The sequence below is a fragment of the Polypterus senegalus genome, chromosome 12 (assembly GCF_016835505.1).
Source record: "Polypterus senegalus isolate Bchr_013 chromosome 12, ASM1683550v1, whole genome shotgun sequence".
NCBI classification, from domain to species: Eukaryota; Metazoa; Chordata; class Cladistia; order Polypteriformes; family Polypteridae; genus Polypterus; species Polypterus senegalus.
The window spans coordinates 62,943,712-62,970,762 of NC_053165.1; the positions used below are offsets into that span (position 1 = coordinate 62,943,712).

A 27,051-nucleotide genomic window follows, 5' to 3' on the forward strand; every position below is an offset into this window, starting at 1 on the left:
GTTATGTGAATTTAGAGAGAGTATGTGGGATGCTACTTTATCTTTTTAGTTACAAAAAATAATAATAATAATAATAAAGCTCTTTGTGTCTTTCCCAACTTGCACAGCATCCCTGAGACATCTTTCTTTAGAATAATCTGTGTGACATATTTAGTCAATTAAGGAGGGATCCTTTTACAAGTTAAAAGAAAGCAATAAAGTTAAGGAGAAGGTGCACTAGGGAGCCACCAGCACGTGACAGGGGTTAGAATTGGTGCTGTAATTTGTTTTCAATTATCTATGTTAAATGTTTGCATATATTTTGAGTAAAATTACTATGTATTTATGTTGCTTTGACTTTTATCTTTTTGTGATGCATTGTGGTGCCAATTTGTAGACCACCATTTTATGCAGTAATCTTTACAGACACCACCCATATTGTTGGCAGTGGCACAGGTTCACTGACATAATCAAATGCCATTGCACTTATGACATTACCAATCATTCCTTATTTAAGATTTTCCCAACCTGCATGTGGTGTCCAAGCTTTTGGATTTTTAAATCCCTTCATGATTGTTTTTATTAGTTAGGAAAAGCCTTCTTAGTAAAAGTTAGGAGCTCCTTTATGACTTCTTTGAATATTGATTTTTGAATTGAGCTTGGTGTAGCAGCTCATTTGGTTTCTTTGACTTTGATTCTTGCTACTTCTTGATACTTCTTTGACAATTCTTTTCTCTACTCCCTTTGTTTTTGTCTTCTCGTCTGTTTTATACTCTAATCCAACTTTGTGGCCTGTTTTCATCATCTTTGGCCACAGTAAGAGGATCACTATGCAAACATGAAAGGCAGTCAAATTTGATAGCCCCTTACCTGTTCATAATACAAAAATTCAACTCTCTAGATGTACTTATTAAGACTTGATCTGATTAGGCATGGACACACAGATACATGCACTGACTGTGGAGTGCCAGACACACTTTTGGAGGAAACCCCACAGAAACCCACCCAGACAGAGACTTCTACTGCAAGAAGTATCCCAGAAAGAATGAAAACCTGGAGTCCAAGAGCTGTTAGCCAGCCACTGTGAGATTCTATTTGGTGTGATTAAGTACCGATTTATTTATATGAACATTTTTGTTGTGTTACCAAAATAGTTGAAAATGTTCATTTTTTTAAGTTTGCTACCTATAATATTAGGCAAGGAGACATGGTATGAGGTCTACTGCTTCCTGATTACATTTTTTAAGTTCTGATGCATGTGGAATTTGTGCCATCAGCATAGATAGATAGATAGATAGATAGATAGATAGATAGATAGATAGATAGATAGATTAGATTGATCTGTCTATCTATTTATCTATTTGTCTGTCTAACAGGCAGATATGAAAAACACTATATATTTTTTCAAGCTTATGTTCAATTGTAATTATTTAATCTCCTCCTTATAATGCCATTGGCCAAACTTTAAAGAAGAATGGTATTGGCAAGCATTCAAATTACAAGTCTATCTTTGCAGTTATTCTGCTTATGAATGTGGAAATTCAAAAGGATTCAGTCAGATTTGGGATTTTCACTCATGACTGAAAGTATTTAAGAATTTTTGGGGGGAAATGTAAATTCTGGTAATTGATAATTGAGGATTAATCTAGTGTAATTTATCTTAATGTTATGTTCCATCTGCGGTGGGTTGGCACCCTGCCTGGGATTGGTTCCTGCCTTGTGCCCTGTGTTGGCTGGGATTGGCTCCAGCAGACCCCCGTGACCCTGTATTCGGATTCAGCGGGTTGGAAAATGGTTGGTTGGTTATGTTCCATAACTAATATATTCAGTTCCCCATGGAAAGCTTGAGAAATTCATTAAGTTCTTGAGTGAGCATTCGCCGCTAATTTAGTTTTCAAGTAGGTGGACTAGATTTTGTAGGGGGGCGTGTTTTTGGTAATCTCAAGCCCGCATGATCATAGTTGGGGGGCGTGCTGTAACAACGGTTAACAATGAACTTGATCTTGGAATTTCGAGACTCGTCTGCATAATACCCTTGCCTGTCGACCTGTGGTCATTTTTATAAAGTGTGTTGGATATACTGCTTAATGTTTAACGTTTTCGTAAAAACTTCTGGTTTTTCATTCGGTGGTGTAGTCGCCCTCAAGTTAAAAAAGAAGAAGTCCCAAAGGAAAATTGAGAAGGCTGTCGGTTACGTTAAAGTAACAGTTGCTTAGCAACCATTTTGCTGTGTCACACTCGAGTCGCATCGGCTGACTCGGGCGGGCACCCAAGTAACCACCCACAGGCCCTCTGTCGTGCGCTCCGGTCACCAACACTTAAGTCAGTTTACTGTACCAGGGTACATATCTGTATGTGGTTAGCCTACCGCTTCAGAACGTCGGGACGTACGTGCGTGCGAGCGAGCGACATGAACAATTGCACACCACTTAACTCAATTTGAGCTTGAACAATTGCATACCATCAGTGACGTAGCTAGGGGAGGGCCGGCCGCAGCATCCGGGGGCGCCAAATTGATGTTACGAAATTCTAGAATGAAATGTTTTCCATTCTTAAATGCACTAAAATGTAAATAAAAAACATTCGCATACTCAGTCCATCACTCCATCAGTACGAGGATATAATTTTCCTATGTTTTTTGTCTCTTTCTGATTTCGAAGCACGTATTACTTCAGTATACCCAACAGACAATAATTTATCCCCTCCACTACTCTAACATGCTTGACTCCCACCCAGAAACATCTTTGACGTTATTAAACAGGTCGCGCGACTGACATGAGGCATTAGTGTATCATTGTCTAACTTGTTGCAAACGTCATTTCTGTGTGCCAAGTGATTTGTGTTTATGTGTTTGATAGAAAATTGATTGGGCTGTGGTGAAGTATTCGAGTAGATGGCTGCAAAAGCCTAGACGTTTCCCCATCATATTTTCGTACGAATAAATTGTAGGTAATGCAGTTTTTATAGATATATACAGTGGTGTGTAAAACTATTTGCCCCCTTCCTGATTTCTTATTCTTTTGCATGTTTGTCACACAAAATGTTTCTGATCATCAAACACATTTAACCATTAGTCAAATATAACACAAGTAAATACAAAATGCAGTTTTTAAATGATGGTTTTTATTATTTAGGGAGAAAAAAATCCAAACCTACATGGCCCTGTGTGAAAAAGTAATTGCCCCCTGAACCTAATAACTGGTTGGGCCACCCTTAGCAGCAATAACTGCAATCAAGCGTTTGCGATAACTTGCAATGAGTCTTTTACAGCGCTCTGGAGGAATTTTGGCCCACTCATCTTTGCAGAATTGTTGTAATTCAGCTTTATTTGAGGGTTTTCTAGCATGAACCACCTTTTTAAGGTCATGCCATAGCATCTCAATTGGATTCAGGTCAGGGCTTTGACTAGGCCACTCCAAAGTCTTCATTTTGTTTTTCTTCAGCCATTCAGAGGTGGATTTGCTGGTGTGTTTTGGGTCATTGTCCTGTTGCAGCACCCAAGATCGCTTCAGCTTGAGTTGACGAACAGATGGCCGGACATTCTCCTTCAGGATTTTTTGGTAGACAGTAGAATTCATGGTTCCATCTATCACAGCAAGCCTTCCAGGTCCTAAAGCAGCAAAACAACCCCAGACCATCACACTACCACCACCATATTTTACTGTTGGTATGATGTTCTTTTTCTGAAATGCTGTGTTCCTTTTACGCCAGATGTAACGGGACATTTGCCTTCCAAAAAGTTCAACTTTTGTCTCATCAGTCCACAAGGTATTTTCCCAAAAGTCTTGGCAATCATTGAGATGTTTCTTAGCCCTAATGTTCTTTTTGCTTAACAGTGGTTTGCGTTTTTGCCCAGTCTCTTTCTTATGGTGGAGTCGTGAACACTGACCTTAATTGAGGCAAGTGAGGCCTGCAGTTCTTTAGACGTTGTTCTGGGGTCTTTTGTGACCTCTCGGATGAGTCGTCTCTGCGCTCTTGGGGTAATTTTGGTCGGCCAGCCACTCCTGGGAAGGTTCACCACTGTTCCATGTTTTTGCCATTTGTGGATAATGGCTCTCACTGTGGTTCGCTGGAGTCCCAAAGCTTTAGAAATGGCTTTATAACCTTTACCAGACTGATAGATCTCAATTACTTCTGTTCTCATTTGTTCCTGAATTTCTTTGGATCTTGGCATGATGTCTAGCTTTTGAGGTGCTTTTGGTCTACTTCTCTGTGTCAGGCAGCTCCTATTTAAGTGATTTCTTGATTGAAACAGGTGTGGCAGTAATCAGGCCTGGAGGTGGCTACGGAAATTGAACTCAGGTGTGATACACCACAGTTAGGTGATTTTTTTAACAAGGGGGCAATTACTTTTTCACACAGGGCCATGTAGGTTTGGATTTTTTCTCCCTAAATAATAAAAACCATCATTTAAAAACTCCATTTTGTGTTTACTTGTGTTATATTTGAATAATGGTTAAATGTGTTTGATGATCAGAAACATTTTGTGTGACAAACAGGCAAAAGAATAAGAAATCAGGAAGGGGGCAAATAGTTTTTCACACCACTGTAATTATTTTGCTTTATAATTTGCTATATACTTTCTTTAAAATCATTTTTAAATGCGGAAAATAATTTTTGTCTTACAAAAACTAATGACGGATTTAGATTTTAAAGAACACGAGGCGGCGTTATCATTTTCGGAGACTTATATGAAATTTTTTTCTTAAAATACTATTATTTTAAATACATTTTTTAACATTTTCTTTCCCTTCCCCACTGCATTTTGGCAAACAGGATGGGGCGCGAAATCTTCAGTTTGTCCCCGGGCGCTGAAAACTCTAGCTACGCCTTTGCATACCTTCCCACAACCTCGCCACCCTTGGAAATTACAAATCCTACTTGTCCGCAGGATATGATGAGCGGTTCGTTCCCTTCAGTAAATAACGAGTATATGATGATTTTATAAACAAATTTTCAAATAATGCTCGTTAATTTTCTCGTCAGATACTGGGTACCACAGTAATAAAATAACCAAACTGCTGAACAGAAAAGTTATAAAGAGAGACTGCTCTGGAGCATGGTGTGTCCTGCACAGGACTCATTCTCATATTTAGTTTAGCTTATTCGAAGAGACCGTAAAGGTGACTCGCAATGCGTTTGAAGTGACCAATTGGAGCAGCAGCCTTGCGTTTTACAGCCAAGCACCTACATTTTTGAGACCAAATGCCTTTCTAGAGAGGTGGCCACAGAGATTTGAATGGACAGTGTGTCTGGTGGCCAAAGCACTGGACTTTAAACTTCAAGGCTCACTGTGTGATCCTGAACATGTTACTTTAACTACCTTTGCTCTATCGTTAAAAATACATGTAAATAGTTGTACTATCTGGTGGCACAATGGTTTGAATCCCTTTTATCGCCAATAGTTTCCCTTTATGTCTGTCGAGTTTCCTCCATGTACCACCTATTCAACGATGTACAAGTTAGGTTCTGCCCAGTTTGAATGCGAGTGTGGCTGACTGCATACAAGTGGACCCGGCAATGGATTAATGCATGTCTAGGGCTTGTTCCGGCCTCGTGGCCGTTGCTGCCAAGATCGGCATCAGAGAACACTATCCTTGCACTTTATGCTTCAAATTGTGAAACTTCTGTACTTAACCTACCTAAGTTTCACCCATCCATTTTCTAGTGCACATGTCCAGGTTAGAGCCTAGTTAAGCCGGTGCCTGTCCTGGGAGGCTCATACTCTCAATACTGGGACAGCTTACCAACTTAAATTGCAGTCTTTGTACTCGTATAGCAACTTTCAAATCTATCGCTGTGTCTATCATTTATGAAGCACTTTTCACAACTTTTTATTTTCCGACTATATACCACCTTTCATATAACCTTCCTCCAGATTTTTTTGTGCAGGGCATTAACAATAAAGTATTCAGTATATTCTGATGTGGATTTACGTCTTTACAGCATTTCTTTTAAAGCATATGAAGTGGAATTCTTATTGTGATGGCGAAATAAGCGAGATCGCCATGCTCACAATTTGTAGCTCGTTACATAAAACTTAACTACTTGCGGTTTACTTAGACACCCCAGACACAATTAGCGGGCTTTGTTTGTGAACATTAGATGAGGTTTTCCCACCTGCTTTGTGTGTATAGACACAGCTTAGAGACAAGTGTTGACGGCCCCCACTTACCTCCTCCACTCCTGTAGCACAGATACGGGAATCGCCACACGTTGCCCAGTCCCACCGCGGCTCCGATGCATGCCAGGGTAAATTCGAACCCGTGGCTCCAGGCACCTCGGTCTCCGTCCTGAGAGCTGTCCACAGCAGTGTTACGTTCTAGCTTCGTCGTTCCATTTTGGTTACACATGTTTGATCCAGATAGTATTTTTGTGACGCGTATCCCCATAGTTAAGTGTGTTGTCTTCTCAAACCTGTGCACGGCGCATGCAGTAAAACAAAATGTGACCTCGAGTCAGTAGGAGAGCTAATGAAATACGCGACAGTAACGTTGCCGTCAAAGTAAAAAAAATAAAATAATAAATCATTAACAAGAACCTTTAAAGCATAGTTGAAAATATACTAACATTTTGCGTAGTGTTCGAAAGCAGGGGCAGTCACAATTAAGTGACAAACTGCACAGACAAAACGTCACTAATGCCTAGTTTGGTAAAGGACCTTAACGTACTTTGATCCGTTGCCCCAACTTTGAATCGCGTCCTGTCACTGTGAAGTAGGTTTCCCGCGTGTGCACTGGTATTCCGTTTTATCTACCTTGTGTTTACTTTTATATATTTAAAATGATCGTCACATGTATGTTATGTACTTTCATAGTTTCAGTTATAAACATTTGATCACAAAAAAAGAAAATGTCATTTTAAATATAGAATGAATCTTGTAATTGAGAGAATTCATTTCCGCGTAGACTTGAAAAGCGCTTCTCTGAGATTGGCTGTGCCGCCTATATGTGACAGTTAAAGCTGCAGCAGCACTGCAGCTATGGTGTATGTTACGTAAAGTTTGAAATGGCTGTACAGTACTGTATTTAAAATCGGCAATGTTCTGTCAAGTCATCAGGGAGGAGCGCTAAAAGAGGTGCCTCTTTATGCAAACTAGTCCATTTTATACTACATAGACTAAATCTGTAGAAACTGTTAGAAATTCGAGCCAACTAGCATTAACACGCCTAAACATATTTTTATTTAAATGTTCCCATTCAGCCTAGTGACATGAAGGTGGTTTTAAGCGCTCCTTTTTTTAAATAATTGCTGACCCTCTTGCTTCCTGGAAGAAACGGGAGTCAAACATCTGATCGCTGTTAAAGAAACCCTTTATGACCAGGGTTTATGTAATAAGTATTTAAGTATCCTGTGGGATGTGTGACCAGTTCTCATTCATAATATTTTATCTCCACACACACTCAAAGGCAGGTCAGGGATAGTTCTGTTCTGGGTTGCTAGATCCCGACATTGCTAACCACATGTGGGCTGACTCATCACCAGTCATGAAGAAGGGCAGTTGTATAACACACGACATTAATATGAAAGTATATATATCTCAAAAAAGAGCTGAACGGAACAAATTTACAAGTCTCTAACAATCCACATTCCCTCCTGGTAGCGGGCTGACAGTACTGTATTAGCATTAAGCTTCGAAATCAAAAATACAAAACCAGAGCATCTTTACCTGATTACCTCTTCCCTGTATTTTTAATTGACCCAACATGTGGTTGAAGAATGACGCATGAGCTCGTAACTGATTCACAGTACCAATCCGTCCTGACCAGCCGCCTCCTTTTTTAAAGGGTCAGTGGGAATTTGCAGGAAAATCGTAGCGGTTCGGAGTGAGCCGCGCCAGCATATGTCATCAAGGGGGCGGGGCAGAGCTACAACACAGCTCGCGCACGCGCGAAGCACTCATAGGGCGTAACGATTTCTCCTTCCTTGTTGCTTGTTTGCTTCTCATTTGCTCCTGTGTCTTCACTGTCTGCTGTCCTTTATTCGTTTATCTGGTGAACGATCTTTTTTATTTTCTATTTCAACAGCTTCCAGCTTTCACCTAATCTCAGATTTCCTTCTGTAAATCAGTTTCTCGCGTCTGTTAACTTAATCCTATGGGTCTTTTTTTATCTTGGGCTGTCATCACTTCCTGAATCGTCTGTTGGTTTACTAGCTATCATTTTATTGATTTTTTAAGCTAATAATGAAAGATGGTTGGATGATGTTTTGGCAGTAGATCTCAATAATTAAAAGTCAACTGTTCCATATTTCCATATTAAAGTAGGTCTCAAGAAGTTTGTGTGCTTACACGTCTTTTAAGATGTTCTACAAACAAATTATTGTGATGCGGTAAAAAATAGGAAACCATTAGCTTAATTATTAAGAAAAAATGCTTTTTTAAAAAATAGGTGGCAGTGGTTAGAGGCAGTAGTGTACAGATCCAGTGATCTGAGTTTGAAACCCAGCCTGTTACTGCATGGTTGAAGCTTGCAAGTTCTCTCTTTGCGTTGGTCTGCTGTGACATGTAAAATGCAAGTATAAATTAGTAAATACAGAATTAGTACACATAAAGACACAGATTTGTTTAAACACGGGAAAACAATGTAGCTGGAAACTGATTAATGTTATTAATTGTTTAACTATGGCCACCTTACAGCAGAAGAAAGGACAACATGAATGCTAACATCAACTTTGCCAGCTGTGGGTGTGTGCGTGCGTTAGTGTGCCTTGTGATAGATTGATGTCCCCATACAGGGTTGGTTGACTTGGAGAGAGGTATGAACTAAAATGAGGCTGAGTGTGCCTTGAATTGGCTTATTTTTCATGTGTTAGGATTTTTATTTCTTGCATGCAGCCTGTTATTTACACCAGGGATTTGTGGTGTAAAGGTGCCCAAGAAAGGCACTTTAACCTTCAAGTTTTTTGGTATATTGGTGGAGATGTTAATACTGGAAATGCCTAAACTCTTAGCCTAAATTCACAAATGCGTCCTGCAAAGCGTATCTATTGAACATTCACTCAGCACAGATAAGCTCAGATACAAGGCAAGAATATCTCAACACTAGCTGAGGCTCAACCAGAACAAGCTTTGTATCAGGTGGTTGTAGCTTTGTTGGTTTCAGTCTTCGTTTTCTTAAACCAGGTGTTATGTTTAGGAGCGGAGCAGAGAGATGTAAGTGGCAAAGTCTGACTGAGTTGTCTTGTCTTTGGATGTTGTTTATCTCCTCCTCATGTTTATTTTAAAATCCTTAGAATTTATAGACTATTGCTAATTGCCTTGTGTTAAGATATTGCATCAGTCAAAATTTTAAGACAACCAATAAATTCCCATGGTCTGGGTGATTGTTCATTAAGTTAATTTTGGTTAAAGTCCCAAGCCTCTATTTCACATATTCTTGGAAGCATACACATACTGGTCACTTTATCTAATCTTAAAAATATACATTCTAATAAACAATGCCACTCTTTTAACAATAGTATACTTATTTTCTCAGAATGTCTATTTTACACACACCTCAGAATTTTATATAATCTGAAACTTCCTCATAAGTATTAATAATCTATTGAGGTCATTTGTACTTGCTTGCTCTTTCTGTTACAGAACATTTTTCCCACATGAGTTCTGAGGCAACAAGTTAAGAGTCACTATCTAAATAAATCTAAAATAAAACAGACTGCTACAAAACACACAAATTTAATATTACAAATCATATTTAGTATATTGTAAAAGCGCACTTTTTTTACAGCCAGTGTTAGAACGATCCCCAACTCCAGAATATTTATTCTTTTTCCTGAAGATACTTTTTTTTTCAATTAGAGAAATAATACTCTCAAATCCAATCTCTCTCTATTATAAAAAAATCCTGCAGAGAAACAGTAGGGTGACGATACGTGATCTTCACATTAAATTTATATGCATCTTCTTGGGATTTATTTTTGCAATGCTTATGCACTTCTAGTCTTATTCATCTCATGACAGCCATAGATGGCCTCAAGAACCATCCTACATTTTTTTTCTATTCCTTTGTGTTTTCTTTAGTTTATGACTTAAGTGGCATCTTATGAAGGGGGACGTAAACATGGATTTCTTCTTTTTTTTAATCTGTTTGCCTTCTTAATGCTGTTTTGTTACAGTACCCTAAACACTTGACTCCAATTAAATATACCGTATTTATGTGTGTGTGTGTGTATATATATATGGTTAAAGAGATATATATATGTGTATATATATATACACATATACAGTATATATTTTTTCATTCATACAACAGTGCCCTCATGTGTATAGTTTGTGCTATGCAGCACAGGTTTGTGAAATTTTTCTTTAATTAAATGCAGTGTGATAGGAAAGCACTTAATATAATGTTGGGGGCGTTATGGAAATCTAAAGGGTTGCAGAAAAGGAAATAATGACTGGAACCAACCCAAGATGGGACAAATGAAGTGCACCCCACTCAGATGTGAAAGTAGAAATAAACAAACACAGAGTGGAATGTGGGACCTTTTCAGAAATCACAGATGAGTACAGAATTTATTTGGCAGAGCTACTATTTGTCCTGAGCACAGCCTAAATTCATCGTCCTGAACTCATCAAGATGCCAGTGTTGTGATTCAGAGATGCCCGTCCCAAATTTAGCTGATAGTAGTAGTTTTGTCATATTTACAGAGTACAGCGGACTTCATAGTGCACTTCCGACCAAAATGCTACATGTACACTCTCCACAGAAAAAAGGAATGTATTAAAATACAAAACCTCATGTCATTTAACAGAAAAACAAATCTGCATACCTAATGTATGCTAACCCATGCTGGCATACATGTCTAATTATTAATGACATCTTTATAAAGCATTGAATCCACAAAGCCCACTGCATTGTGAAGGACCACTCCCACCTTCCATGGTCTCTTTGTCCCACTACCATCTGTAGCATCCAAACTGGTCCTACCAGGCTCCGCAGTGACTTGGCTGTCTAGACGCTGAACTGAGCTGCCCTCAGATCTGCTCCCAGTAATGAGTCTATATTCAGTACATGTGTTAGACTGTATTTTATTCTTAATTTGTACTAAATATTTATTAATATATTTTTTTATATATTTTTAAATTTACTACAGTCTGTTCACTTACCTATTATTTATTAACCTATAGCTTAGTTCCTTATCTGTCTTGCTCTTGTCCTATGTTTATGTTGCACCGCGGTCCGGAGGAGCATTATCTCATGCCACTGAATGCTGCAGTGCTGTGTATGGGTTGTATGACAACAAATCCGCTTGATGTTGCATGAATCGAACTTGAATAAGCGCATTACAAAGGTTTTGAACGAATAGATTGATTCAAGTGTACAGTACAGTATTCGAAAAGAAGTAATATAAATGGCCACAAGAGGGCAGGAAAGAATCGGCAATTGTAAACTTTATTTTTTGTTTTTCACGGTTAACAAGGTACAGTTACATTCCACATGAAAACTACTGTTCTAAAAATTACACAGAAATCACACAAGTGTTAAATGAAATCTTATAATGTTAAAGTAACCCTTAAAAGTCTCTTTATGGAAAGTTATTTTTCTTCTCCTCACTGGCTAATTGGCTTTAACTTTGACTACTTCACAGTAATAAACCTTTAATTAAAATAGGCGCATATATATATTATATATATATATATATATATATATATATATATATATATATATATATATATATATATATGAATTTGAACTTGTTTGTGCAGACTGAGACGTCTATTATCTTTATTTTGTTAATTCAGATGCATATAGCAGTTTGAGGCCTAGGAAAGGTGTGGTTAAAAATTTAAATAAATCCAGAAATATATTGTTTGAAATGAGAGATTTAAAGAAAGAAAAAGACAAAGAAAGAAAAACGGCATATCCTATTCATCAGAAGCTGTAGCTTTATGCAACGGGAAATATTTGATTTCAAAATGATATTGTGTCGTCCCGTCGAATACTTGTACGTGGGAGTCTTCTGCCGACATGCTTTTTATTTGATATGCCTTGATATCCGCCCGTTGTCTGGATCATGGAGACACCTCCAAAGGAATAAATAGAATTCGCCTTCGTCTTGCCTTCCCTTTAACTGTTCGCTCCCTTCTCAGCCCGATGCTGTCTTTCTCTCAGGTCTAATGAGACTTAAATTTTAAACTGACAGATGTCATAGCTTGCAGACTTTTGATAAGACTATGAAATCTTAAAAACAATGATTTCACGTCTTTATAATATTGTTAATTATAAAATAAAAAATCCAAGGCTGAAAAATCTAACAGGTAAATTTGGGAAACGGCAAAAAAGTGACTGGAGATAACTAATACACTGGGTCAGTAAAGTGAATTATTATCCAGCACTTCAAACAAGGCGCCTGACATATACTCCCCCTAAATCTCCCACCTTTGCTTCACACTTCCACTGTTCTGAAACATGACTCAAGGCCGGCTGTATTGTATTTAGCGCGAAGCGGATATTTTTTACGTGTTTAAACGTAGTTTGCTTCCACATTAATTATTTACTATTGCATGCATATTGGCACAGTTTAGAGGATGCTGTTAACCTATCACGCATGTTTTTGGGATGTTAAAGGTAACCCCACGGAGAGACCGTGTGAATGCCGTCCAAGTTAACAGCTTATAAAATATACAATACAGTAAGACGCAGCCACATAATTCAAAGGAGCCACAGAGAGAAGCGCGTATGTGTGTCAGGATGGCCGAGTGGTCTAAGGCGCCAGACTCAAGGATGATTCCTTCCCCGGCTGGGTATTCTGGTCTCCGAATGGAGGCGTGGGTTCAAATCCCACTTCTGACAGCACGATTTTTGCCCTGTAAATATCCTTAAAACGTATATTGTGCACACCGGTTTGCTTACTTAATGCGTATATTAAGCTCCAACGTGCCAAACTTTAATTCTTTTTGTATACGTATAATTTTTAACGACTCAATTGGATTAAAAAAAACAAACGTAAGTCGAAGTGGGAAAAAGTAGAAGTTGGTGAATACTTTAAAACGAAAAGCTACTCAGGTGGGTTTGTATTTCATTTTCACAAAGCAGCGATTTGTTTCTGCCGACTCGGCCGAAGAAAACATGAACTCAAAAAAATCTACATTTAACTTACGTTTTACTTACATCACAAGTATAACTTAACAAAATGCAAAATAATAGTAGTGTGAGTGTGTCTGTCAGGATGGCCGAGTGGTCTAAGGCGCCAGACTCAAGGATCATACCTTACCTAATACGGGTGTTCTGGTCTCCGAATGGAGGCGTGGGTTCAAATCCCACTTCTGACAACACAATTTTTACTGTTATGATCTTACGTTTTAAAAACAAAATCTGTATATTCGCGACGTGACTATTTCGTTTTTCCTCAGATCAGAATGCCTAATTGAGCTGCTCCGTGTGTCTTGATGTTTTTCTTAGGAATCTCTGAAAACCAAAAAGGCTGATTTGACTAGTTATCCAAGAGATTATTTGACAGTTGGCCAGTAGGAGGCACTGTTTCCCAAAATACGTTAACATGCCTATTCGGTTTATTGTTCCAATCAACTCAATCACCAAGGTACAATTACAAATTACCAGATTAAAAAATGCACAGCCGAAATGAAAAGAGAAGAGGATAATAAATAAGGTGTCCTTGAAATTCCATTGACGTCATGTCGGCCGTCTAACTCGCGTGGCCTCCGCTTTCTAATGCGCGTGCGCGATCATGTGAGTGAGGGAAGAGAGAGAGAGAGAGAGAGAGAGAGAGAGATATGACTCCACACCAAGAGAAACATAACACAAGCCCGGCTGATGAAATCTAAATGCGTACGAATGTCAGAAACGAAGAAACTTGTGACGCTGGGCGCCCATTAGTGGATTAACTGGAAGACAGGAGCTCTTCAAATCGGAGCTAACCACCGGTCCATTCGAGTTTTCTTTCCCGTCCGCACCGCCCCCACCCTCCACACAAGCTGGAAGTCTCTAGTCTCGCCTGCCCGACGCTTTTGTGCTTTTTGGACTTGGACGCGTTTTACAGGTAAGCGCTTGCTTTAGGAGGGGCGGTGACCGCGTCATTATAGCATTAGTTTTACTTATATAAAAAGTAGTTAAAATGCGAAATTCTGTAATTTCTTTAACAGGATAGAGATAGACTCGCATTGCACAGGCCTCCGGGTCAAAGATCGCATTTCTCCGTATCGTACAAGCAGGAAAAGACGGTACGATCGGCCGTGAGATGTGAGTCGGGGATGTGCTGGCAAAGTGTAAAGTTCATTTAGCTTGAGAAGGGTTACATGGGATCCAGAAATCCGAAGCAGCATTTTGCTACCTAGGATGTTTAACCGATGTGTTTAAAATAAGGCTAGGAAGTTTAATTAGCTTTACAGCAGGGTAAGAAGTTCATAACATTTGTGTACACTATGTATATCAAAAACTAAACAATTGATACTTTTCTACTGGAAACTTGTCTTACCACTACAGGGGAATAATTCATAAAGTGTCATGCCTATTGGCAGCAGCACATGTGTTTTTGTCATAATTCCTAACAGGCTGAATATATATCACTTCAGCACTATGTGTTTGTGCTAATCTCTCTAGTTGTGTTGTGCACCTAAACCGAGTTCAGTACACTTGCAGCCTTAGCCAGTTAAGGGCACATTTTTGCAGTCACTTAAGTCAAGAGTCTTTGTCTTTAAAATACTAGCATGAAGAGCGTGCATTTTAATAATAATGAACTCCATAAAGCCTTCCAGAAAAAAAATATTGTCTAGATTGCCAAGACGATGCAGAGCCCAGCAGTCTTCATTTTTGGAAAAGTGAAGATTTTGAAGGTTCTCTTAGGCCTGCCCATAGAGGAAGGTGCCAGTTTTTTGTACTTCAGGGATCCCAGGGAGTTTTTGTACCTGAAACTGATTTAAAAAAAAAAAAAAAAGTGCAGTACAGTAAATTTTGTTGGACATTTACCTTATCGAAAGATCTTGACCATACATTGACCTTCTCTCTCTTGTTAAATTAATCTTAGCCTGAAGGAGTCTATTCATTTTTAACATTTAAGATTTTTCATTTAAAGATTTACCAATGTTGTCCTAGTGTGTGTATATATAAACACAGGGAACTCCAGTTTCTGTATTACATCTTGCCTGAAGAAGGGGTCTGAGTTGCCTGAAATGCTTGCATATTGCAGTATTTTTAGTTAGCCAATAAAAGGTGTCATTCTGCTTGGCTTTTCTCTTCTTTTTTCCATAAGAAATTCAAGAGTAAATAACTTATTCTGAATAAGAATATTGTGCATGTGTCATCAGACAAAAACAAATAATTCAGGTGTGGGGATATCTTCTTTGGGGTGCAACATTGTTTTATGTCTTGGGTCTTTCCAGTGTGGAGTTTGCATTTTCTCCTTGTGTTTGTGTGGGTTTCCCCCTTCCTGGTACTCCAGTTTCCTCGTACAGTTCAAAGACATGCAGGTTGGGTGAACTGGTGTTGATGAAGTTGGCCCAAATAAGTGTGTGTGCACCCTGCGATAGACTAGTGCACTGTCCAGATGTTTTTTTTTTTTGTTCTGCCTTGTCCCCTATGCTGCTTGGGATAGCTGCCCTGCATCCCTAATTAGGATAAAGTGGGTTTGGAAGTTGAATTTGTATTTAATTTCTCAGTTTGTGAGCAGTCAGACACTTTACAATTGTTAATGATTGCATCCTATTTTAAGGTGTCATTTATGTGACAAAATATAATACCTATACTTTTTTTTCTGTTTTTTGGCTGAAACTACATTACACTTAGATTTTTTTAACTTAAATATACAGATTGGTATTTTTTCAGACTGCAGTGAGACATCATTCAGTTAAGTGTTCAGTCATGGTTAAGTAATCCTCCAGGATAGGATACTAAACTCTAACCCACAGGGCTGCTAGTTCAATTCCTGCCTCTGTCCCTCTGTGTGACCCTGCTTATGTTCCTTAACCTTTATGTGCGCCAACTGTTAAAAAAAAGGTATGCAAATGGGCGTAACATACCCAGATGTTGTAAGATGCCTTGTAAAAGGTTGTCAGCTAAATATAGAGTACATGAGCCAGCATGTGAATTCTGAGTGTTGGCACCACTTTAATTGTCCATTTCTGTGGTGTTCATTTTATTCCATTTTCTTTTGTTAGGGTGATTGAAGCTGAGGGTGATATTTTTGGATCCCCAGCAAGTGGCTAGTGATGGCAAGCTCTGCTTCAGCAGAATCCGCTTGCTCTGGAGGTGCCAGTGGCCCTTCAGGAGAAGGCAGCAGTCAGGACAGCACCTTTGAGTGCAACATCTGCTTGGACACAGCGAAAGATGCGGTCATCAGTCTGTGTGGACATCTGTTTTGGTGAGTTTTAACTAATATCTTTATTTTTTTGACTGCAAAAATTAATTTAAATGATTACTGTACATGTAATGTTTAAAAATAAAATTACTACTATTCTACAGTTTGAAATTGTATTTATATAACAAGTTTATTTTTTATTTTGGTGGGTGAATTGAAACTGTTATTGAGCAGAAGCAGTAGAGTACATGCAGTTCATCAGAAGAAATGCAAGACATGAGGCTAACTTTTAGATGTCCAGTTTAACATTGGTCATTGTGTCTCTCTTTTTTCCCCCCTCTCTTGATGTGCACTACTGTGGCTTCACTTGCAGCTGGCCCTGTTTACATCAGGTACAATACCTTCCATGCTTTTCATTTTGTTTCATCAGCTTTTGTTGCATAAACTCCCAGTGATCTGAGTAGCAGCTATCATAGAGCAATTTGCGTTACTTAACAGGGCTTTTGTATTGCATATTATTTAACTTGAAACATTATTGCAGCATCATTGCACTTTTAACATTTGTCTCAATTAGGACTACTGTATATTTAGATTACTGGCTTCTTGTTGCAGTTCATGTTATTTATATGTCAGCTTGCAAGGCTTGTTGCAGTACAATTCTGGTAGTCATCGAATATTAAAATATTTGCATGGTAAACATGTAGTATATGTAATTTTTAATTGAGAAATAAAATAAAGATAGTAGGCCTAATTACAAAAAGGCACTGGGTATGTTAAAACTCATTATGCACTTTTTAGTTCAAAAATTGATGGAATATGTTTTCTTGCCTTCCTTCCTCCAAAATAGTGGTTAGAGACCAGGCCAAACAGACAAGTGTGTCCAGTGTGCAAAGCTGGGATCAGTCATGACAAAGTCATCCCTTTATATGGCAGAGGAAGTACAGGACAGCAGGACCCGAGGTAAGCACCTTGCTGTTAAAAGTACCCACTTGTGCGTTAACTCCATTGATCGGTGTGTATCAGCTTTTACCCTAAAATGAGTTTCAGGCGGGCGACAAGTCATGTACAAGGAGTAGCCCTGAATTGCAAGTAACAAAAGATTTGTTTAGTAATCAGTCTGGTTGGTTCAAAATGTATAAGATTTTCTCTCTACACATTTTAAGCCTAAATCACATACTCTTATTTATCTGTTTTGTTTGTAATTTTTTTTTCTGTCTCTTTTATATAGAGAAAAAACACCACCGAGACCTCAGGGCCAGAGACCTGAACCAGAAAACAGAGGGGTAATTTGTTCTTTTATTTGATAAAGTTTTTCAAATTGTATGAAGAAATGATTTCCATTGTCTGCTTATGTTGATTTGTAAAAATCCATTTTACTAATTTATTTTTTCACCTACTTTGCTCAATAATTAGATACAGTGAGCCAGAATCCTTCCTGGCATCATAGTACAAAGGCAGTAATGGTTAGAATGCCAGTCCAGTGTAGGTTGTTACACTTAATGCACACATCCACACTTGTTTATTCATAACCAGTTAAAATGATTGTTGTTTCTGTTTTACGGAGTCAAGGAAAATGGTCAAAGTCCACACTTGACAGTGGCCAGACTAGGCCCCTGGAGCTGTAAACTCTGAAGGTGCTATTTGTTGAATGAATATCCATTAGTCTGTCTGTCTGAACCTGCTTAATACAATGAAGCCTAGTCTGGTGGCCTAGGACGTGGCTGTTTATTCTGTCTCGCTATATCTGATGTTATTTATTTCTCGGTATTTCTACTGTTCTAGAATCCCAGTTTGTTTTGAGTTGATATTTTAGGTGCAGAAGCAGCATGTGATGAAAGAGTTGCATAGTGCATTGTAAGACCTATAGAAGCAGCACTACCTCTGAATTCATTTTATCAGGAGAGGTCCTTGGAGACATTATTACTGAATGTTTCATAAGGTCCCAAAAGAAGAGCATCAGTTTCTTCTCCCCTGAGAGATGTTCTTCCAGTACTTTTTTAATTGCATCATATCCTTTTTGTATTTTGTGCCACTTTTGTTCTGAGAAGAAAAATATCTGAAAAAGAAAATATTTTTTTAATATAGACTGTTCACTTTTAGTCTTGGTTGCATTTGACTGTTTCATTTTTACATAGGTTTTCAACTGTTGCCTCAAGACATTAAACCACACAACCCAGCAAATAAAGGGCTACAAATATTTGTAATAAAGACGCTACTTTCTTAAATATTGTGTAAAACCAAATGACTACCACTCCAAAAATTCTGCTTTTCAGTACATGAGCCAGTTTCTAGCCACATCGCATAGATAGAACTTTATTTGTCCCCCGGGGGAAGTTTTGCTGTTTACAGAAACTCTTTAAATACATACCATAACTGGACAGATAAGTAAGCAAGTACATATATAAATAAATATACACACACACTAGAATGATTGTAAAGAAATAAAAGTTCAGACTTAGCTGTCACAGAGAGACATTTTACACACATATTGCTGTTGTTCTAATGGAGCCCCAGTAGCGTTTCTTGATACAATTCGGCTTAAGAATCTCATATTGCAGTATTAGCTGGACAGAATTCTCTCTACCTTTATTCAAAACTTCCTCAGTTTAGATGTGGCTGGATGATGGGGTTTTCAAAATGGTTTTCTTGTCCAGTTTTACTCTCAGAGGATACTCTCTTTACTCTATAGAGCTATGCAAAAGTACACCCAATAAAAGGTGGTGTGTTTTTCAACATATTAGCATGTTTGTATATTCAATCTGCATTTTAACAATATTGATAGATAAATGTGATTATTTTTTTAACAAAGAACTATGAAAATTACTACTTGCAATAATTAACAACGTCAAAACTACTCTTGCCAGGTGTTTTTAAAATTAAGTACACCATTAGCTTCAGTAACTGGTGTTGCCTGTTTGACAAAAATAACTTCTTGCAATTGCAGATCAGCACTGTACATCCACCTGGGTGTATCCTCCTTATAGAGCTCATTCCACTGTGTGATGTTCGAAAGATGTCTTAGATGTGCTGCCTTCAGATTCCCCTCCACAGCATTTTTATGTGGCAGTGTTGGTTTTTTCTTTTTGACAGATTGCCTCTCATTTTCCTCAAATACTGTTTGGTTCAATGTGGAATTCAGGGTTGACTCTATGCTGGCAAGCTGGTCAGGCCCTGAGGCAGAAAAGTAACTTCCTATCCATAATGTGTCCACCACCATGTGGGAGGTTCTTCAAGGCAAACAGTTTTAGGAATTTGTTATACATGAAATACAGCATCCGAGCCAAGAGGTTCTTCATTTGTATCGTCCATCCAGATCACATTGTTCTAGTATAGTCCTTCATATAGACATTATCTGGTAATTCTTAGTTGTGCATCTATATTCTTTCTTCCTGATGTTACATTTGGGCAGAAGTTGTGTGATGGGTTCTAGATGGTTAACTACTACAACAACAACAACATTTATTTTACATAGCACATTTTCATACAAATGATGAGCTCAAAGTGCTTTACATGATGAAGAAAGGAAAAAGACAAAATAATTAAAATTAGGGAACACTAATTAATAACATAGCATAAAAGTAAGATCCGATGGCCAGGGAGGACAAAAAAAAAACTCCAGATGTACTAATGCAGTTTGACATTGACTGAGGTAAGGCTTACCTGAAAATCCCTTGATGTTACCATGTGGCTATTGGTGAGGTACCACAGCATGTTACAGGCAGCTCTTTGGCTGAATTTGGTGAGATGAGCTAGCCTGCTTATATTAGCAGTGGTCTGAAATATTCCTCCTTGCTGAAAATTGCTTGGAAACGGCTTTAAACCTTTCACAGAATTCATAGGCATTTTGTGGAGGTCCATTTGCTTATGGTTTGATGAAGCCACACACTTGTCAACTGCTATGTCCAAGCCAACCTACAGGTTTCTGATTTTTATATAAGGTGGAACCCTCTTTCTAATATTTATGTCTGTTTAGGTATGTGTGATTGTAAATTCAGGCATTTGATGCAATGATAAAGGATGTAATTACTTTTCCCATACCAAAAAAATGCATTTCTGTTGTTTAAATAGTAGAAATGAATGCAGAATGTGTTTTTATGTACAACTTATTTCCGGAAATAATAATGAAATGCTCTTGGTATTTATCAATATTGCTTTTTTGTAGGGCTTTCAAGGTTTTGGTTTTGGAGATGGAGGTTTCCAGATGTCCTTTGGGATTGGTGCCTTTCCTTTTGGTATTTTTGCTACAGCATTCAATATTAATGATGGCAGACCACCTCCAGGTATTTTTTATTTGTTTTGGAGCGAGTTCTTTATATTATAGTATGAGCTTGGTATAACAGTCATTATGAAACATTTGCTTCTGTCTAGAAATAAATTTAAAAAGCAAACATTTGAATAGTTTGAAAAATAAAGACTTTTATGTTGTAAGTGGGACATTTAGAGCACATTGACTCTGGTATTCTGGTGTTCAGCTTGGACCATGTCAACACTGGGAAATTCACTTTATACTCTGTCATGTTAATACTCTTGAGTATCTACAAACTGTTTATTGTAGCCAGGTATTCACTTACATTCAGGACTGTAATTAAGAGCATGTTTAAATGTGTTATGTACCTAATACAGTGAAATTGTGCCACTGTCGCATAACACAGAGCATTGCAGCTGTTAAGGCGTGTGAGTAACAACCGCCCCTGAATAGTGGTGTGAGTACTGATGGTCTTGTGCTTTGGCTAGTCCTGAAGTTCTGGTTAAAGTGTTACTTTTGAATCGACACAGTTTAGTTGGGTGACATGCAGTGTGTATTGTTTTGTTACTTTTGTGAATAGTACCTTTTATGCATAAAGGTTTTTATAGGGTTATTAATCTCACATGCAGAGCAGAAATTGTGTATAATTCAGTTAAAAGACTTCAGTTTTTGTGAAAAATATTTGCTTCATTTTTATTTATTTTTTTTTTCCTATTAAGCTGTGCCTGGAACACCCCAATACATGGATGAACAGTTTCTGTCCCGTCTTTTCCTCTTCGTTGCCCTACTGATTATGTTTTGGCTGCTTATAGCTTAATGGGAGAAATGAAAACACACATGAAAGAGTGGAAGAGAAACAAACAACACAGAGCACACTTAAAATGACTCTGCCTTCCCCCATTTCAGGTTCTCAGTAACAATTGAATTGAGGAGATATCTTTATAAATCTGTACTCTGTTTTGCATTTGGTGAAGAATTTACATTTTTACATAAACAATTGATATTAAATTAGCCAGGAAAAATTTAATAGAATACTCTAATAGGATTTACGGTTTTAAGCAGTTCAGTGATATTGCTTACGTAGAAACACTTGTCTAAGCAATTTAAATCCTCATTCAGGGAAAGTGTAAGACTTGTATCGAGTTTGTAATAAAATTACCAAATAGATGTAATGCTTTGGTGAAACTGTAAATGAACTGGAATTTCTTTGGGAAACCAGCATACTCTGTTGGAAGCAAGTGTTAATGTAAAATCATGCTTACTTTGAGAGCAACTAATATTTTATTGGAATCATGTCAGTTTACTAGTTAAAGAAAAAAAATATTTTAAAATATATTTTTAAGCTTTTCTTGTCTTTAAAATACTTTGAAGTATTAGTAGCAATCAAAATGTCTTGGGAGTACATTTTTGTACCGCCGGTTGCCATCATTTGAAATGCTGGAGTGCTGTAATAGTTACGTTGAATCTTTTATGTAAATTTTAAATCCACGTACAGCAGCTCGTTTAATATTAATAATTACTTAAATGGTGTACTGTACACGGAGAACAGTAGATGGCAGATCTGAGCTTCTAAAAATGAATGTGAAACAGTGATAATAAAGACTGTGTGCAGTCAGTCATTGGAGGCCTGGTTTGTGGCAGACCTTAGCTTAATTTAGTAGGCAGGAGGGTGGAAAATCTATTCACTAGTAATTTCTTAATTTCCTTCAGGCTTTTTTTTTTTTTTTAATACTGTTTTGGCCAGTACCCTGCATGACCCCCTTTATGTTTGACAGTTTAGATTCTTGAAACGCATGTAAAAACAAAACAGGTTCTCTAACAGAAAGAAAATATAAAACACACACATTTAACATGGTGGGGAGTTGACTTGCGTCCCTTTTGTCTTTTCAGTTTTGCTTCCTGAATCTACCTTGATGGTGACTACAGATAACCTTTTTTTTTAATCGCATTGTGTGTTCATTTTAAGAGTCCGCCTTTCTTAGTGTGGCACATTTGAAGAATTGAGGGCTGGACTGGTTTCCTTGTAAATCAAGGCTGAGTAGCCAACAAGGTCTGTGAAGGATGTGTGATAAAGCTTTGGCACAACACCATGGTCATCAAATAGGGAAACACTTGCTTCTCAATTTGTGAAGTGGCTCCTGTTTTTATGCCTGTTCAGGTTTTTTTTTTTCTTGTAGAGGGTTTTCAGGAAGGTTCATTTTCAACATACTCGTCTGTGTAAATTTGCAGTATAGTTCTGTAAAGTCTTTAACTGTGGTGTTAAGTAGTTACACTGTCCATTTAAATCTCACCTCAGTTAGAAATAGTACAGCGTTTTTATTTTCACGGTTATTTACTTACTGCATCATTTTTTTTCTTTTCATACTCCAGATTTTTATGGTTTGTTTGTTTTGAAAAGAAAAACCATTAGGCATGTCCTTTTCCTTTTATTGAAGTAGAACATGACTCCAGTAATGGGCCACAGCTTCCTTTATTATACTGTTGCCACCTTTCAAAAATTGTTTAAACTACTAATACTTAAATCTGCTTGCACTCTAATAATTCATACTTTAAGAAAAATTGTATGAACAAATAATGTTCAGTGCTATATAAATAACTACACAAGAAGCTGAAATGCTAGTTTGAATAAATAAAAACCAGTATTTTTTTTTCTTCCTTCAAGGGAAAAAAGCGCACTTATTTATTTAAACTGAAGTGCGGGTAGAAAACAGGAGATTCATCTCAATTATAATTGTTTTTAATCTAGCATTTAGATAATGCTTATCTAGCCACTTTTAATATGTCATTTATTAACATCAACAACAATTTTGCATGTAACTGAATGATTTATGCATTGTGCACAACTCTCAACTGTGTAAACTACAGTACATCTTTAAGTTAAGATTGGTGGAAAGGCTAAAGAATGCAGGCATGTGCTGTGGAATAAAAAGTTCAAATATGCTTATCAGACATGAGCGCCTCCACGCCTGTGTAAAGCTGGCCAGCTCTGATATGGAAGTAACCGCGTACACATCTGATGTGCAGTTTATGTCAATAGTCACCTTTTTGACATCGCCAATGGCATTTGCAGTTTCATCATGATTGTTTGGCACATCAAGTCTTTTTTACTTTTGTTACACTTTGAACTGTGCAATTGTTTTTTTTTCCCTTTAATGCGGATTAAGGAATCTATGAAATCTGTTGATAGAATGTGTACAAAATGTATTTCTTAAATGTTCATTAATCTCTGACATCTATGTACAGTAATTATGAAATGAATAAATGTATTTTTGAACAGTTTTATTTTGCACTTACTTACTTTACATGACAGCATGTAGCAGGAGTGCTCACTTTATAAATTTCCACTCCAGTGCTATGTCTAGAAACACTCTGGTTAGTTAACTCGAATGTGTGCCTGTACGAGCCAGTTTAGTGCAGGATTTACAATTCCTCCCAATCCTTTAATAGCATTATATGGAGAAACACCAGATGCAGTAACATTAGGCAACAAAAAAATCCATTGTGATCACCCCCACCAAATAGTTTGTGTGTGTCACCTATAAGAATCCTAACCCAGCCTCCCTATCTCAATGGGAAAGTGATGTCTTATGTGATCTAAAACTAAAAATTATTTTTTTTCTTTTCAAAGGATGAGTTTAAAGTCTTTTCGGACTATGGCACTAAGTCATTAATGCTGTTCTAGAACAATCATGCCAGACCTTTGCCTCATAAGGAGCTTCCTCATATTGGAAAGTCTAGGGGAAGTTTGACTGAATTCTGTTTTAATACCTAGCATGTTTGCATTTTTCTGTTGAATGTATTTTTGACTGAACTTTATTTTGCTTATTGTAATGTGATTTATAAACTCAAAACTCGGAGGAAAAAAAACAATCTTCTCATTAAGCGGTCATTTAATCTTAATATTAAAATCAAGTGTATTGCGGTGTGTTCATGTATATAGTAAAATAAAATTCATGTTGGTTCACCCCCACGACCACTGTCAATGTTAGGTTGACTAGCAACTCTAAAGTGGTCTTGGGTGGGGGTTTTTGTGTAAGATTTGCCTTGAACTGGCAGTCCATCCCGGGCCGTTTCCTTCCTTCCACAGGCTTCAGCTCCTGCCATCCGTGACTTTGAGATTTTAAAAATGTTCTCTATGGTGGCATCAAGAAACTGGATGATGAGCAATCCATTGTGTTTTAAAGAAAATGAGAGAATTCCTGCCATATAATTTAAGGACTCTGATAAAAAATTTTACCTACAAAATAAACAATGGAACCATCTGAAACAAGTGAAAGGTAGAATGCTGCACTTTTATGTGTTCAGACATACAAGTAAGAACTTCCCAGTACTCTGTGCACTCTACAGTAGTACTACTAACTGGTTTTGAGCCATTGGGATGACTGGATTATTCTGTGATTAAGAAATTGTTTTATTTATTTGTAGTATAAACCTAGTAAATGTGAGTCCCTTGGGCTTTATTATTAGGCCGACTTAGGAAAATAATGAGTATATTTTCTGGTCCAGTATGTTTATTTTGAGAGGAGGCCAACAATAACCAGTGTTGTACTGAAGAAACAATGGAGAGGGTGGTTGGAAATGCTGGCTGTTAGGCTACCAAGTGCAGTGCTAAAGATAAGTAGGAAACACAGTCCTATATCTTAAATGTCTTTAGTTTGTCACTAAACAAATGGAATCATGTTTGTGCACAAATACTACATACACAATAAATAGCAAGCTTAAAACTATAAAAGAAAGTAACAGACATTGACCAATTTTAAACTTTCTGGACATTCTGCAATGGCTGTGTCCTAAAGTATCAGATTCCCTGCACAATCTCTAAAATGTCTGCTCCGACTCCAGAGCTCTGTTTAGGTTTGTTTTGTTATGTATTTTAATGGTAAATGTGGTATGGGCAGACAGAAAATTACTAGACAGGCTTTTAATAGAGGTGCATAGGGCCTGTGGGCAACTCAATTGATCTAGAAGACGTTCTGCAGTGCCCTGACGACTTCCATGCTCAAAAATAGTTGTGCAGAGTGAAAATAACAAGCTAGTCCTGTATTTGTGGAAAAGTGGCAAAAGTACTCCACAAAACTGCCAGTTCACTCTCCTTTAAAGCTTGTGTTCAAATTGTTAACATGACCGAATGTTGTAGGCCTGTGGCTTGGGGTGCTGGTCCACCTGTGATGGACTGGTTCTTTCTCAAGGGCAGCCCCAACGCCAGACACAGGTATCAAACGTGGATTGCAATGGCTACACTTTTTTATTCCAGCCATTTTTTTAAATTAGTAACCATTTACTGCTGATAATAGAAGCTGCTTTCTTTTATATTAAGTCGAAGTGACTCGCTTTTTTATAATTCAGAACCCATAATTGTTTCCAGCAGCCAAACAACAATGAAATGCAAAATGAGCCAACAGGGGATCCCATCTTAATAGTATTTTTCAATAAAGTATCTGAAAAGGAAAATGAAGGTCTGGGATGTACTGGTTTGCTTTGGACCACAAAACATGGAAGTGGTGCTCTCAGGAACCAAAACAAAATCAAGACAGTGGAGTGGCAAAATGAGAGCACTAACAAGCTATAGAATTAAAATAGTGGCTTTCAATAAAAGCAAGAAATGGCTTGTATTTAATAAATTAGCAAAAATGGTGACTATCCATGAGCTGAATCAAGTAATCCACTGGCTCACTTTGGATTTTTTTATTGCTTGTGTACTGGTTAAATAAAAAACAACAGTGGGTGAGAAAATAAAACAGAAATAAATTAAAATTAAGGCAAAAAGAAGAGTGATCTTATCAGCAGTAATTGGGGAACAAAAATATGCAGGCACTCCAGCGTCTGATTTTGACACCTCTGTACGAGAGGTTTACTTTCTGCAGCATCCTCACCAGCTGCAGTTTTTGCTTTCCTCTCTTTTCTGGCCAACTGACCATAGCATATGCTCTCAAATTGGACGTCGACTGACCATCCAGCGCTTCTTCCATTTTATTAGTTTTACTTGAACCACAGTAAGAAAACGTGCTACATCAATAAATATTGTTGACTTACATATTTTACAGTTAAAATGGAGTGACCTTCTTAACAAGTTAATTTATTCTCCACTAACAGTTCCTCAGCTTCCTCTGCCCAGATCTGGTTCTCCATGATGAGCGTGAAGTGGCACGACGGGTTAGAATATGAAGGGGAGGTTTGTCAAGTCACAATAATAATCAAATGAAGGAACTATAAAAAAGGTTATGTACTTGTCACGAAGTCAAAAACTATCTATATATATATATATATATATATATTTTTGTATTATTGAATGAGCTGCACAGGCTGAAAAATTCAAAGAAGTATTTAAACGGGCCTTTAACCATACCGTGTCATCCGAGGTCCATTCCATTAGGGAGTGACTTTGCAGCAGGTGTATACGAACTTTTTTCCCACTTTCTTTTAAGACACCCGCGCGAACTTTCTAAAATGTTCTCTGCAATACCAAGCTGTTCAATTCCTAGCCGCACGAGCGTACCGCCTTTCTCTGTTTTGGGGGTGTGTGCGCGCGTGTCCGTGTGCGCGCACGTGTTGGCGTCGCGCCCAGTCCAGGT

The 27,051-nt window shown here is 37.7% G+C and overlaps 2 protein-coding genes and 2 non-coding genes across 7 annotated transcripts in view; 3 read left to right on the forward strand and 1 right to left on the reverse strand.

Moving 5' to 3' along the window:
* si:ch211-225b11.1 (uncharacterized protein LOC561694 homolog) overlaps positions 1-7,815 on the reverse strand; it is a 38,665-nt gene extending 30,850 nt beyond the window's left edge. Inside the window, exons 1-2 of one of the 4 annotated variants that reach the window (XM_039771848.1) lie at positions 7,649-7,815; positions 6,155-6,396 (exon numbers count right to left, since the gene is read on the reverse strand). In XM_039771848.1, coding sequence (XP_039627782.1) covers positions 6,155-6,371 — 217 coding nt within the window. In that variant the 5' untranslated portion in view covers positions 6,372-6,396; positions 7,649-7,815. The other 3 variants (XM_039771849.1, XM_039771847.1, XM_039771850.1) reach the window with 3 other exon arrangements.
* Positions 7,816-12,665: 4,850 nt separating this feature from the next.
* trnal-caa lies at positions 12,666-12,773 on the forward strand. Its single transcript has 2 exons — positions 12,666-12,703; positions 12,728-12,773. It is a non-coding gene; the product is annotated as a tRNA-Leu (tRNA).
* A 370-nt stretch (positions 12,774-13,143) lies between these two features.
* trnal-caa lies at positions 13,144-13,252 on the forward strand. The gene is made up of 2 exons: positions 13,144-13,181; positions 13,207-13,252. It is a non-coding gene; the product is annotated as a tRNA-Leu (tRNA).
* Positions 13,253-13,637: 385 nt separating this feature from the next.
* On the forward strand, positions 13,638-23,758 carry rnf185 (ring finger protein 185). Its single transcript, XM_039771854.1, has 7 exons — positions 13,638-13,980; positions 16,094-16,296; positions 16,607-16,625; positions 17,081-17,193; positions 17,462-17,516; positions 20,396-20,513; positions 21,199-23,758. The coding sequence occupies exons 2-7, from the start codon at positions 16,145-16,147 to the stop codon at positions 21,294-21,296; spliced, it is 555 nt and encodes a 184-aa protein (XP_039627788.1). The 5' UTR covers positions 13,638-13,980; positions 16,094-16,144; the 3' UTR covers positions 21,297-23,758.
* The last annotated feature ends 3,293 nt before the right edge of the window (positions 23,759-27,051 follow it).

Excerpts from the sequence above, each read along its gene's own strand:
- rnf185 (XM_039771854.1), top strand. The coding sequence starts at position 16,145 with ATGGCAAGCTCTGCTTCAGCAGAATCCGCTTGCTCTGGAGGTGCCAGT. Across the intron at positions 17,194-17,461 it reads ACAGGACAGCAGGACCCGAG|AGAAAAAACACCACCGAGAC; the intron begins GTAAGCACCTTG and ends TCTTTTATATAG. Across the intron at positions 17,517-20,395 it reads CTGAACCAGAAAACAGAGGG|GGCTTTCAAGGTTTTGGTTT; the intron begins GTAATTTGTTCT and ends GCTTTTTTGTAG.